This window comes from Pogonomyrmex barbatus, unplaced genomic scaffold (genome assembly GCF_055798465.1).
Source record: "Pogonomyrmex barbatus isolate J1 unplaced genomic scaffold, ASM5579846v1 scaffold2, whole genome shotgun sequence".
Classification (NCBI taxonomy): domain Eukaryota; kingdom Metazoa; phylum Arthropoda; class Insecta; order Hymenoptera; family Formicidae; genus Pogonomyrmex; species Pogonomyrmex barbatus.
Window position 1 is genome coordinate 14,696,544 of NW_028297116.1, and position 15,039 is coordinate 14,711,582.

General features: G+C 41.0%; 1 protein-coding gene and 2 long non-coding RNA genes across 12 annotated transcripts in view; 2 read left to right on the forward strand and 1 right to left on the reverse strand.

Moving 5' to 3' along the window:
• Positions 1-15,039, forward strand: part of LOC105428644 (SAM-motif ubiquitously expressed punctatedly localized protein) — a 218,295-nt gene that overhangs the window by 144,715 nt on the left and 58,541 nt on the right. For 2 of the 9 annotated variants that reach the window (XM_089077224.1, XM_089077225.1), the window contains exon 2: positions 2,763-2,839. The exons of 6 other annotated variants lie outside the window; for them this stretch is intronic. In XM_089077224.1, coding sequence (XP_088933350.1) covers positions 2,788-2,839 — 52 coding nt within the window. In that variant the 5' untranslated portion in view covers positions 2,763-2,787. Of the gene's footprint in view, positions 1-2,762; positions 2,840-7,164; positions 7,586-15,039 lie in introns of those variants that run through there. One more of the 9 variants, XM_089077227.1, reaches the window with a different exon arrangement.
• LOC148936695 (uncharacterized) lies at positions 7,592-14,157 on the forward strand. Its single transcript, XR_016139357.1, has 3 exons — positions 7,592-7,878; positions 8,090-8,175; positions 11,491-14,157. It is a non-coding gene; the product is annotated as an uncharacterized LOC148936695 (long non-coding RNA).
• Positions 8,676-13,092, reverse strand: LOC148936696 (uncharacterized). 2 transcript variants are annotated; one of them, XR_016139356.1, is made up of 5 exons: positions 12,812-12,915; positions 12,615-12,744; positions 12,018-12,535; positions 11,796-11,947; positions 8,676-8,756 (listed from the first exon to the last, which is right to left on the reverse strand). It is a non-coding gene; the product is annotated as an uncharacterized LOC148936696 (long non-coding RNA). The 2 variants fall into 2 exon arrangements; XR_016139355.1 differs by lacking the exon at positions 8,676-8,756 and having other exon boundaries at positions 11,805-11,905; positions 12,812-13,092.

Here is a 15,039-nt window from a genome sequence, read left to right on the forward strand (position 1 = left end):
CGATATCTATAATTATATATTATGTTATGTATAGAACAATGGCTGCATTTGAGTATTGCATTCATTGCACATTGAGTAAATAATTCACAATTGAATATCTTATTCATGAATACTGTAATGCATTAGAATCTATTTTTATCGCCTTAGGCGTTTCCCACGTTTCCTTTGATTTTCAGACTTTTGTTTCGCTCAATATCGACTTTATAAAAGTGTCCGACGTATTCATCTGTCTTTATCAAAAGAAAATAAAATGATTTGAAAAAGAAGATTTAGTAATAGAGAGAGAAAAAAAGTATCAGTACATTTCTCATAATTCAGAAATGTAGCAATTTGGAAATATTTTATCTCTGTTACGCGATATATTATTTATTATGTAATATGTTCCTATCTAAATATTATTACATCTCAAAACGATATCAATTACATCTCAAACGATATTTTTACATTTGAGAGAAATATATTTTCTATTTTAAACCGACAGTGCATATACATAACAAATTTTTAAATCCTTTTTGTCTAAAAATATCTAATCTTCTTGAATAGTCTATTCTTTATTATTAATTTATTATGATCGTCTTATTATAAATCATGCTATTTATATTATATTATTTATATTTAAATTACATTATTTAATTTTATTATTAAAACAACAAGATATAATAACTTTTTATAATAAAGTAAAACGTTTTTTAACGTTTTATTTATTGTCAAGTTACCGAAGAAGCTGATTATTTTGAGAAAGCGTATTTCTAAATCGAATAAAGTCGCGGGAAAGATGCAAGCAAGAGAATGACATCGGGTGAGTGCATTGTGCATCGGGAGATACGCAGATATGTGTGTGTGTGTGTGTGTGTGTGTGTGTGTGTGTGTGTGTGTGTGTGTGTGTGTGTGTGTGTGTGTGTGTGTGTGTGTGTGTGTGTGTGTGTGTGTGTGTGTGTGTAGAGAAGGGAGAATATCTCGTGCGGGAATTGTCGTAAATGTCTTCATTCGTAAGATATGAGAAGTCGTGGGCGTCCGCAAACGCACGAGTCTTCACGTGGACGCCACTTTCGGACCTGTTAACTTCGTAGAAAGTGTGGGTGAAGGCGGGATAGAGACAATAGGACATCCTGCACTCGAGATACGATACGAAGAGACAAAATTTCGACGAAATGGTCGGGGTTTCCTTGCAAACTATCTGAACACGCGAAACAAACTACCACTCCTCTCGAACATCGCGTTTGGATGGATCAATCTTTATAAAAAGAACGGAGCGAAGGACAAAGATAGACACAACGATAGACAACGACAATCCTGTCGGTTCCGAACTAAAATTGAGTTGACGAGTATATGGTAGAAAGATACGTCGAAATGATGATCTCGTCTTGCAAACGTGCGAATTGTAAATCTGCAATGTAAAATTGCGTATACATGGATAGTTGTACGTGTGTCCTTTTTTTCGCGTGTCTCATTTAAAATGTGGATTCTTGTTGGCTTTTGACATAAGATATCTTCACAGACGTGTATCATTATCGAACGTTGTTCCATTGAAATGAATTTTTCCAAGTTTGACATTCGGCATCATGTTATCCAGCCACGATTCTATCGAATGAAACATGATTGTGTGTCGCGATACCGCTCATAAACCCCGTAAATTTCTCGCGTACGACCCGCCGCGTCAGACAATATCGCTTTTCTCCGCGAGAGACACAGGCGCATACGTCGCGCGCGCGCGCGCGCGCGCGCGCCTCCCAATCGTATTCCCGAAGCGGTGAAATTCCAACGAGGTTCGGAGCTTAGAGTTCCTCCGTTGCGTGTTGGCGTTGCACGTGGGTTGGGCGCTACGTTGAGCCCTCAGCACAATGATATATCCTGGGCCGCGTATACGGGAATAGGTCGAGACCCCGGTGTGTCAGAGGTGAAGCCGCACCCTGCATTGTGTCCTGCCCACGTGACCGTCGTGCAAGTCGTCATTCGTGTCAGCGTGAATCTGCTCCGACTATATAGAGTCGAAAGACTTTTAATAATTTAAAAAGCAGACATTGCGCTTCTTGTAATGATTGAATTGCGACAGCCAATAATAATTATCTCAATGTACATTAAGATTTAATTTTCATCAAGTTACTTTACTACCTCACTCGACACAAGGATTGGATTAAGTTATACTATAATAATGTATTGTTAGAAACACGAGTCACGAGAAGTAAAGGAAAGATGGCGTATCACTTATCAATCACTGGCGAAATGCTAAATCGACCGAATCGTAAATAAATATGTCATTCGGTTCGATTGGTATACTAGCTAAATTATTATTGATTATTGATTAATTTGATCACCGTGCCAGAAGCGAGCTACACCCCACACATTGTATCGCCTACGCAATTTCTCGTACTTGGCCTAATAAATATACCATTTCAATCGTATCGCTGTTCGTAAAGGTTCGTAAAGGTCGCGACTTATTATTATTATTTTCTGTGTTATCTGTTGTTATATGGCCGTGATGAATCGGTTACTCACTAAATTTCAATCGCATGCTTTATCAATTAATTAATTTTAATTTTTTTTACACGTGTAATTACGTGACTTATAAAATATTATAAATTTTTGGGGTTTTAACGTCTCCTCCATTGAAGAAATCGAGATTTTACTTTTTACGAGCTGCATTGATAATGTAATTTAAAACGAAATAAACGGAGATAATACCAGGTTTTCGTAAATATTTTTTTTTTTTTTTCGTAAAACGATCAAAACGTTAACCAGTTTTGTTGTTACTTCTGTTACAGGTAAGCAGAACGTTTTTGCACGGAGATGCGAGAGAACCGCTCGAGCGCTCGCTCCTCTCGTGGAAATCGTGCTCAAGGTACATTACATATACTCACCACGATCCGATCGCAACGACGAAGTTCGGCGGTATATACGTCGATAGCCGTATTTCTGTCTCGAATTACTGCATTTGTCGGGCCGCGTACCCCGAGGAATTCTCACACTTTGGTGTGCCTCGATCGCGAGGAAATCTAAAATGAAACCCCGTCTGCTGAAAGTGCAGCGCCTAAAGACACGTAGGCTGAGAGATTTATAGGAGCGTTGACCTTTCGCGCTTTAACGTGGCTGTTTCGCGAATTTTTTTCTTTCCTTTTTTCCAACGAGGAACCCTCTTGTACGCGTTTTGCGTACATAAAAACGTAACGGCGAAATATTCCACGATTATTGATTAATCCAATGATACGGATTAGTAAATTCAGTCGTGCCTTGATATTTAAGAAATATTATGCGGGTTATAGAAGGGTAGAAGATATGTAATTCTAGTTAAGTGTGTGCTGTAAACACATAAAATTCGTGGAATCGACGTGCATTAAATGTTACGATCGGTAGCACACGATAATCATCTAATTACGAGAGATTCAAGACTAGAGGAGGATCATCGAGATCAATGATAAATTGTGCGAGAGGCGGACGCTTTCAATCGCCTTTCTGTTATACAGTTGTTCCGTAACGTTTGACATGTTTAATGTGGTCGTAACGTTAATTACTGCATTTGCGACGTGAGCCAATTATCTCGAGCAATACGAGCCACGCCAACATAACATTAATATCGCGTTTCAGTGCATTCCGTCATTCGCCGGTGTCGTTTTACTAGCCGCGGATCGGAGGATCGACAACGAGATCGATCGAGGAGCCGCGGCACGTTCATCCCGATCGTCAGAATTTATTGAAGCGCTAACCTTTCGTGTTTTCACCGTGTGCTCTCTCTCTACCTCACCTGTTGTCTCTCTCTCTCTCTCTCTCTCTCTCTCTCTCTCGCCACTTCCATTCTTGAAAGGTTTGATTCTCGTCACGAGGGCGATGTTACTTCTTTTTTTTATTTTTCTCTCATATTCATCTCCCTCATTCCTTGTAGACTCTTTCAAGACAGCAATTACTTCTAATAACTCATGGAATGACGTTCTGGTTCGCGGAATCTCTACGACGACGAGTTGAACGCATCGAATTTGCGAGAAAATTGTACGATTACGTTCCCAGAATAGCGCAGACATTTCGTAAATACTAGGTAGTTGAAAATAAATAAATCTGCTGTTTTTACTTTTGTATTTGAGAAAATTTTATAAAATTTTACACGATTTCCAATTAAAATGTGATTTAAAAAAAAAAAAACACACGTCTGATCTCTGCAGTCAAGTTTTTAATTTGTGATAACAAAGTTCAGAAATGGAGATGCCAATGTCACTTTGTGCGTTTCCGATAAAATTTGCGATGAAGATGTGAATCTTTATATAAGCGAGAAGAGAAGTACGAGCGCGTCAGCGGACGCTATTAATTCACGCATGCATTGTTACGTGTCAAGGCACGCGGCAGTATCTGTCGGCAGATCATCGTGACGAGACATAACTGAGCGAAAACGTTCTTCTTCGGCAGTCTCCTCTCACAAAATCACAGAGGACAAAGGTGATAGGAAATGCGGCGAGTAGGTTGCACGATGAGAAAAGTATTCCTATAAGAAAGATTAATTATTCGCACGAAAGGATATATAATAATAATTTCTTTAACTGCTGTTGAATTCGTTAGATTTCCAACCAAGTCGGTAAATTTCCAAAGATTTTCGTTTTTTTATTAAACAAGTTGAAACATGTCAAGCGAATTTGGGTACGTTGCTGAAATTGTCTGAATCAATTTCATTTGAATTGACATTTGCAGTTAGGAGTGAAAATAATTTAATAACCTAAGGTCTTTAAGGTTATTGAATTTCTTTTTTAAATGTAATTATAAATGAATTTTATTTATCTGTTCGACAAGCTTAATCTATTTGTTGATAAACGCGTGTCTTTTCCCGCGACCTCTGATGCTCGCATCCGCGTCCTGGTAATAAATTCCACGTTGTTGAGCCTTGGAACGCGGTTAACGCGGCTCGATGCACCGATACAATGGTCGAATCGGCAAATCTCTCGTTACGGCCGAGAGTTGTTGCATACGAAGGCCGGCGATTTGTCGCGTAATGCGCGATATCAACGATCTCGAGGTCGCGATCACCGTGACCGCCGCGTCAGACACGCGGTTACACATGTCTGGCTTCTAGTGAGAATTTAATTGCTCGCGCTTTCATTTGCCTAGTGCCTAGTCTGGAGATTCTCTCGCACACAATTTTTCTCGCTCGCATCGAGAGGGAATCCGCATTATGTAACGGCTCTTCATCTTTTCTGACTCGTTAACTAAGACAGAGTAAGTTCTGTAAGTTCTGTAAGCGATCCTGAACACTTTTAAATTTTATGCACTTCATGTTAGATCTATTGCTGGTTTGACATTAAATATACATAAGTCGTATGTATTTGAACAGAGTGGCCGGCACATTCCGGTAGATATCAACTCTCGATATCAAAAGTCGCGATCACACTGGTATTAGATACTTATATCTGATGAAGCGTCGTTGCTGTATCTATAATGAAACAGCTTGCGTCATTGCCGTAATTAAAAATAATATTGATGATTGTATCGCGTTGAAATTCATCGATTAACGGGTTTCTTATCAAGCATTCGCTTCATAGTGTACTTTTCGATCGTTTAATCTTACTGAATGAAAAATTTATTTGCGTGGATGAACTTTATTTAAATTAAAACTATATTATTTTAAAAACATTTTGCATTATCAATTGATTCCTAAACATTGTGAACTAGAAAAAATTCTTAGAAATGATTAATCTCTTGTAGTCCCGATAGAGAAGCTTTATCTAAATGATCTATTAGTAGCTGTCATTTCTTTTTATCCAACTTATAATTACGAGTTTACCGACCTACCGATTTTTCTTTTGAGTCCTCGTATCATGAAAAAAATCGAGAACTCTTCTCATGTGCGACGGGCGAAGGTAAAAAGTGAGTGGTCGCTGGAATTCGAAAACTTATTGGTTAGTCTCTCGCACTTAGGCTTTTATTTGTCCGACCCTTGTAATAGAAAACAAGCGCCGAGGCGATGGTCCTGATTTTCCTCATCCTCGAGCATTACCTGGACCACGGCACGGTCGAAGATATAGAAGTTCATTAGCGAAGTATAATCTAGTCTCTCGACACATTCCTGGCTCGTCGACCTTTGGACCTCTCTTCTTCTCGGGTCAGGGGGAATTTCGAGACTCGGCTCCAGGTAACTTTTATACCGGGTGTATATCCGAAATCTTACGAAAGAAACCAGTCTTTCCACTTTGCTACGCCTGATTTATTTTACGAATCGAGGCCTGTGTGATTTCGACACAATAAATCGATTTGGTCGCTTCTGCAGTTATCTACACGCCCACACGTTACAGGAGCACTCAATTTGCAAATCTGTCTTTTTTTACCTCATCGACCTCGACTCAAACGTGAGTCTCGAACATGACATTGAGCACTTTGACGAAAAGACTATGTGAAATATTATATAATAACGATCTCTTGAAAGTAGTCCAACTCTTAAAAAAAAATAATAAAAATTTCATGTGTCTATTTCAATAAAATTATGCAAAAAAATTAGAAAAATCACTCGTATATCTTGCGGTTAATATCACAACATTGTTGTTATTGTATCGACAATAAGTGATTTTAAAACATAATCATGAAATCTTGAATTTAGCTAACTGAGAAGCCTAACGACTTCGGTGATACGATAAATGGTTGTTTACGTTTGTCGACGTGACTTGTCGTGGGTGGTCCGTCGTTTTACGATGGTGCCGCACGTACAGTACTTCCCCCCCCCCCCCCTCCATATCCCGCCCGTTCGAGAAGTGAATGGATGCGCGACATGCTCGCAATTAATTAGCTAGGCTACGATATCGCCGAACGAAACTGTAATCGGCAGGATCAGTCACGCTTTTCGGAATATGGCTACGGTCCGCAAGATGCATCTCCGACGAAAAGAGTGTTTTTCTTCCATTCGAAATTATGCCATCTCAACCAATCCCGAGTCTAGATTTAACTTTTTTAATTTTTTTTTAAACAATTCCTATGAAAATTATATTTTGACAAACAATAATTTTAAAAAATTAAAATAATGCACGCTATGTTTTCTACATTAAATCACGTTCTAACATGTTAACGATCATAGTGGTATAAATGCCTGATTTTTTTTTTTTTTTTTTTTTTTTCCTTAAGAGAGAATATTTTCCATTAAACTATTACACAGCTGGATAATCAATGCAACGTTAATTACGGCAGATCTAAAAGTCGCGAGCGGGGATTGTAAAATTATACAAAGGAACCGGTTATTCGTAATTGCCGTTACGTTATTTTGTCTACGGCTGTGGCGTATATTATGGCTTCGTTAAGAGCCCCTTTAAGGCGACATCCCCGACATCCTTCATATCTGCGGATAAAAATTCCGGGATGTGAAGGACACATGTTGTACCGTTCGGCTTTATTTATTCTCTCGCGCGCGCGATAGATAAAGCTCTCTCCGCAGGGCTGAGCTGGCGCGCGATCGTTCGCGAGGCGGCCGCGGACGATCAATTGTGATCCGGCCGCGAGCGCTGACGAAGCGAAATGTATACTCCGATGGCGAAGCGAAATGCGCGCGATCCGCGCGAGGTGGCCGCGAGTGTATGACCGTCGGGAGTTAGTCCAGGGTCACATAACCGTTTTCCGATGACACTCGGTGAGTAATACATCACTCGAAATGATGCGTGCTGACGAGCGCACACGCGGCCAGCTTTGCCGTCGCTCTCTATATAAGGATCATCCACTCGCGCGTATCATTAACTTTACAGAGGTCGCAGGTCCTTCGGTGACGTTCGCCAACGTTCGAACGGCGGAGCGCGCAGCGCATTTTCCCGTATCAACCGGGGAATTTATATGCGATACATTCAGCCTCGGCGCAATCAGCGTTTCGCGTGAATTTATAATAAAAATACAGAAAGAAGAAAAAACGAAAAACGAATTCTCGCATATGTAAAAAAGTTTGCTTTTTCTTTATTAACAATAGTCTATCTGCATTTTTTGTTCCTGTTCTTGTACAATACCGTAAGATTTTTTTACAATTAGAAATTTGTATGCATAATTTCTGTTCTGAAACGAGCGATTACGCGGATAAGGATTTTTAAGAAAAATACGAAAAATTTTTCTAACAAAAGTAAAGAATTCAAATTTTATTGTTTGGCAGCGCTCGCAGAGCTATCTCTCTCGCGTTCCGCACGAGAGAGAAAACGGGAGTTTGAGATGACGGAGAAGGACACCGGATAGAATCAGGTACGTGGGTCGGGCAAAGGCTAAGCTTAGACCGCGACGAGTCACCTGCGGTGTGACCGATGCGAGCCGTCAGCGAACGCGCTCGCTATCATCTCGCCGAGTCCCTGGCCTTCTTCGTCATCGTGCCTAATGCTAACTGCTTGCCGGGACTCGGTAGCGTACAGTCCTCCACAAAAATCTGCGAATCTCTTGCACCGCGATTTCATAAAACTGCAATTTTTGTATAATATTCAAGGACGATGGATTATATTAATCTGTGTGTAGAGAGAGAGAAAGAGAGAGAGAGAGAGAGAGAGAGAGAGAGAGAGAGAGAGAGAAATGTGTCGAGTTACTTCATAACTACCTTGTTGTGCGAAGTCACCGCACTTCTTGTCGTGGGATTTAGAAATAAAGTGATTTAGTAGACTCGATACGAATGCATTCGCGCATGCTTTTCCTCAAGTTTTCTTTTTCTTCGACGATGTTAAATACGAAAGAGTCGCCTGTGCTAATCGCTGCTCGTACGGCAGTAGTCAAGCTCGCTGCTATCCGCCGGCAACCTGTTCAGCCTCATTGTCGGGATGTTCCGTTCTTTCAGTCACCTGCGCCACGTGGCAATTAGCGGCGTGTATAGTACATACAACTGAGAGAAAAGAAATCAAACTGATGATGCTGCGAGAACACGTTAATTAACGTGCCATAATCGCTCGCGATAGGGACGATTATCACCGCTAGATTCCCGTCACATCGCGTAGCTAACTTTGACTTCGTAGCCTCCGCACGCAAAGCCTTCTTCGATTGCATTTAACCGTTTATCTTTTGGTCTCATTATAGCTCCACTGCTCCTATCTTCTTCTTTCCACTTCTTTGTCAAAACCTATATTTCTCAGCGAGAGAGAATAATAGGAATTTAATAGCCTTGTTATTTGTTATCCATCTATTTGTCAATAAAATTTTTTACGTTAATTCTACATGTGCCTTGTTCATCCGCCATATGGCGAAATGCCATCTCCACGTGCGAAAATGGAAAGAGCAGACAGGGAACTCGTTTATCGATGCCACGGCAAGTTATGCACGAGGCGCGACCTTTGATCGAGTAAAGTACCCGCTTCCAGTCCGTCGCTTCTTTTCTTGTTCTTCTTGTTCGTCACGCTCTAACCTTCTGGGTGACTTCGCAGGATAGATAATCTAACATTAATCGCTGATCGCGCGCGTGTTTTATTCGTGCGCGATGTGTTTTATCTGCTTGTCAAAAACACATTCATCGTTGTTTACGTGTTTAGATATATCGATTTCAGTCAGTTCTCATAAATAATCGACACTAATATAAGCTATTAATATTAATAATATCTCCCCCCTCCTCTTTCTCTCTCTCTCTCTCTCTCTCTCTATCTTCTTTTCACTTTAAATTTTTGCAAGCATTCAACGATAATAAATTTTTAGCAGACAACGTTGAAACAGCGTAGAAAATTTATACAAAATTTGATAACAGCATCTTTATAATTTATAAACGTACTGTAGATTTTACAATACAATACAATAATCTTCCTGTGAAATTGAAATTTTCATATAGAAGATACCTTGATATTTTGCTTTTATATGCATAGCGAGATTGGAGGAAGCGGGACACAAAAATAAGCAACAGCGCAAGTTGTCGCAACCGAGATGACTCGTGATCAGGCAACTCGACCTTTGGTCGGCTTACGTATCCGACTTCTTCCTTCCTTCGTTGCTTCCTTCTCTTTTGCCTTCCTCCCACATCTTTCGCGCGACCGACCTGACGACTTGTTCGCTCGCTCGCTCACTTGCTCGCTCGCACGCGCGAGAGACTCGTTCGCGCTAATCGCACCTCGCGCACAAGGCGACGAGGTCACGGCGCTCTTTGTTTGTCATCCGCCCGCAACCTGCTTCGCTCTCTTGTTAAACGTACGTGTCCGGGAAGAAAAAAGACAGCGAGAGAGACACCGAGAGAAACGGTGCCAGGACGTACGACTCGATGCAATTGCGTATAGAAGATTTCCACCGCGTGTTCGACATGTAAATTCGATTTATCGCATCAGCATTCTCCTTGTTGCGAGAGAAAAACTAAGCAATCTTTTCTGTACGTGAGAATATTTTAATTTTTTACGTGGAACAACGCACGCTAACGTTAAAAGAATAGATTTACTTGTTAAATTTTATTCGCGTTATTTTTTTTTGAGAGAGAGAGAGAGAGAGAGAGAGGGGGGGGGGGCAGAGAATCATACAAGTTTCCATAGAATTGATTTGTCATTTCGAACATATCAAGTTCTCCAACAAATCCAACAAAAACGCTGCGCTCAGTGTTTTATAACTTTCAAAGTTGTTCGAAAGAAAAGGAGAGTGGGAAAGAGAGATCGAAGTTTAAAGAAAAAATATATTTTTAAAAATATATTTAAGTAGGAGGTTTCCCCTGTGAAATAAATAAGTGCATAGAAACAAATGCGTACGCATTGCGGATACGTTTTTTTAGGAAAGGAAATGCGCTTGGAAAGAATGCCAATCGAGGGAATGAGAAACGTGGAACAAAGTTCACGACAACGGGGACGATGGCGGCGACGGTGAAGCTGAAGAGGTGTCCGAGAGGACTCGGTGGAATGACCCCGCGGATCGTATTGTAAGCGCGTACGTGTCCCTCGCGGAGGGTAACATATGCGTGATGGCCTGCGAAAGCTACGTCACGCAGGAACGCACCTCGACTCCCTCTCTCTTTCTCTTTTCTCTTCCTGTCCCTCCTGCCCCTTTCTCGGCATGTGCTCTCTTCTTGAGTCCCTCTATCTTTCTCGCTCCCGTGGGGGGGTACGGAGGTCACCGTTCGCCCGTTGCCACCGGCAGAAACGAGCGGCGAACCGCAGGAAGAATATCTTCTTCTTGTACCCCCGGTCTCCGGATCCTCGTGTCGGACGTTCCGACTTTGAAAGAAACGCGAGAACCAAATACAGAGAGGACGAATTGCGAAGAAAGCGAGAAAGCGTTATCCGATCCTCTTTTTATTTTTGAGAGCATTTTTTAGAGCGTAGAAAAATTCGCGATCGTAAGATATAATTTGTAACATCAAGTAATCAATTTGAAATGAAACAAATTGACATTTATCTCTTTCCGTATTATAGGGATATGTTAAATATATATGTGAAATATATGAGCGAAATAATAATTTTAATTATTTAATTAAAAGAGTCAAAAAAGTTAGTTAATAGATAGCTAGTTGTAGATGCCATCGATTGAAAATTATTGAATGTCCAAATAGTACTTTTTAAGAAGCGTCACGCTGCGCATATAAATTAATGCTAATATACAGCTCATATTTTTTCGATACAGCTGAGCGTAGTGTCGCGCAACCTGACCTGCTTGCAGGTGCGTGACCCTGACGGACGTACAGTGTCATCATTGCTGCGGTATCTTGGCGAGCGACCATAAAAGACCGCGCACCGCGCGTCAAAGGAGAAGAGACGGAGACGAGAAGAGGGGATAGCATAGGTGGATCATAAAAACAGAAGATAAAAGATATAGCGCGACACATACATCTGTGTGTGTTGTTCTCTCCGTGGAAATCGCGATGAGAATTATCTGGTTGTGAAATAAGCGTTTACACGCGTCGACGTACAGAGATGACGTATACATACATATGCATAAGTACGCTGGTTCCTCGGGATGTCTCTCGCTAACGGGAACACATTGGTTTTTTATTCGTCTTATATATGAATTGGACGCAGGTCTCCAATGGAAAATTATTCTACAGAAATTATAGATCCATTATTTTCTGGCTATGGAGTTTCTGTAGAAGAAGCGGAGGAAAAAGAAGTAGCAAAATGAACGAAACCCATAAATCATGCTGAGATACGTACTTGATACATGCGAAAAGTTGTGTAGATGGACACGTGAGGATGAAGCGGAGTCTGAAAAGCAATGGATCCTTCCTCCCGCCGCTGCACACAGCGAAGGCTCCGAAACAAATACAACTGGGAGCTAATTAGTTGCAGGAATGCGTCGGCGCGCAGGCATCGCGTTCCTACGTAAAGTCGAACACACTGTGACTCCTAATGAGACGCAATCGTATCGACGTCACGCGACCTTCGGGCCGCGCCATGGCGAGTCCAGCTATTGCCGGACTCGCTCTCGGCCGTTGCTGGTGCCGCTGCTACTTACGTTGCTGACCATAAATCGCTACTCGTCCTCCCGTTTTCCCCTGAGCCACGTCGGCTAATAAACGCTTGCGCCTCACGTGAACGCCATTGTGTTTTTGCGAGAGGCCTCCCACTTGAAACAGCTGTTTCGACCATTCTCCGCACGACCAAGGTTACGCATCGAAGGGACAAAGACGTGGTTCACTAGCAGCCGTGGCCGTTATCGATCGACAGACTCGCTGGAACGAGAGGAAAAGTTTATATCGATATACCGGCTACAATAGAAGCTTATCTCTTATGATGCTTGTATATAGTCACCTGATCCGGCGGATGTTTCCGATAGTTTTTAACATCTCCCCCATAAGTATTGGTGTGTCGTACAGGAATAATATTCGACGATGACGTCACTCATCTTCCTCATTATTGCCAAATACGGAGACAATTGTATCTGGAATTTCGTAAGGGTCGCATAATAATAATAAACTTACGCTTTTCCCTTGGTTACGCGTTTATACCGCAAGATCCAATTCCACGTGTCGCAGCAACACGCTCTTCTTCTCCCGAATCTTTCCCGAGAGAGAGAGAGAGAGCGTCACCTTTATATCCGAGGGCAATCCTCGCCGAATACAACGGCCAACGGAATCGCACGGGCGTGCGTATGCGCGCTCACGCGTGGGTGTACGCACGCGTGCACACACGGAGTCGCGTGCATAGACAGAGAGAGAGAGAGAGAGAGGAGCGTGTGCGGCGCGGTCGCTACTACATTATGCATTAGTCATGATTACAAAGTAAGTGGCGAGCTCGTAGCGCGCCGTCCGCAGTAATGACGGCGTATTTGCGGTGCTTATGATTTTCCACTTGAAATGGGCATAACCCGCTTTAATGGCGCGCAAGGCCCTCCCGGTTGCGCATAACTTACGGGGAGCGGGTTTACAGCGGCCGAGAGGAGATCCAGCAACGACCGCACTGGTTGCTGCTGACGTCGCGTTGATCGTGTTAACGTACGCGACAGTAATCTCTTCCTGCCTCTTCTCGCTTCTGCTCTCTCGCGCTCTCGTGGCTGTGCGCACGATCCGGCCTTTAAAGGTCGCCGATGGACGGTTATTATTCTCATGTCGCGATATATCTTACGCGAGAATTAATTGTGGAGGACCGTCTCGCTTCAATGAAAAATAACACTACTTTACTACGAGGCTTTGTCCAGGCGAATAGGTCCGGTCGTCAAAATTTTGCAAACGTTCCCCCCCGATGAACGTTTGTGATTTATTTCAATTCGTCTTAATCGCTTAACTTTTTCCACATTAATGACATTAATTGTAACGCTCTTTGCCATACTCGTGCAATCCTAATCACATGTCTTATGTACGTTGCAACATTTATTCGTGCAATTTAGAAAACTGTATATTAATTCATCTCGCTATCGGTGAATTTCTTGCTAAATTTTGATCGATACGGATCACGAAGCGAAATTTATGAATAATTAATAAGTAGTCTTATAATTTTTAATTATATTATGCATTGTGTAATGTAATTAATCGATTTTCTCTTGAATTGAATTTAATTCTGGTATCAAGCTCAATTTATTGCATGTAAAAGTGAAATGCACATTATTCTCGATTTTGGCTTAGCTTTTCGTTATGTAAATCAAAATCTCTATCTTGCTAGCCCATGTTTCCGCTTAAACGATAAAATCTTCGTTCTATTCGTGACAAGATTTTCGATTTGGTTTCGCGAAAATTCATTCTTACTCTATTTATTCTATTAATTTATAAGTTTAAAAATTTATAAGTTTAATTAGTTATTTTTATACCGCCTTCCTCAACTATTTTATTTATTAAGCAAATAAAATTGTTTTAATAAATTTTTTAAATTTGTTATTTTAAAAGTCACCCTGTCTTGCTATGCGAATTTTTCATGTAGAGTTGTGCTTTTTGAAAGTATCGTTATTTCATTCTGATTGATTAGATAATTGATAATCGATAATTGATTATTTTGTTGCGCATACATGTATTGCAAAGTGATTGCAATTATTTTAGATATAATGTATCGTTTCCTTCATTGGTGTAAAGTGAAATGAAAAAAATGCGACCGCTCCGAGAGTTGTTGAGTAAACGGATAGTTACTCGCTTTGAAGTGACTCCAACTTAAATTATCTCGTCGTGCAACCAGTCTTGCTAGTCACGCGCACAACTTTCAGCGAATTTAGAAAAGTTACGATTCAACAACAGGGCTGTAGTAGTCGATAATGATCGCATTAGCGGCGTGTCGCTACGACAGTCTTGATCTGTCTAAGTCACTCGCGATCTTTAAAGGCCGTTGAGGTCAATTACAATTATCATTATCTGCTAGCAATAAACTAGATGACAATAAATCGTCGCGGCAAGTTGTAAATAATTAATGACGACACTAAGTCACGGACAATAAGTCGCGTACGTCGTGATTTTGTGCCGTACATTTTTCAGACAAACGACAGCCTTGCACGTTGATTTTACTTAGAATGTTTAGCTTCTTTGAGCTTCATAATTAGAGATACACTTTTATAATAATTCCCATTGGAAAATTCAACAATTATTCCAAGTAATCACATTGAATACACGATATACAACTTATTTATAACAGAAAGTAAAAAATCAAAGCAATTTTTTTTACTTTACAAACGAGAGAGATATCACATCGTAGTGTTATTAAAAATCACTCAACAAGATTATTAGAATCCTAAGGAGATTCGCACGTGGCGGAAAAA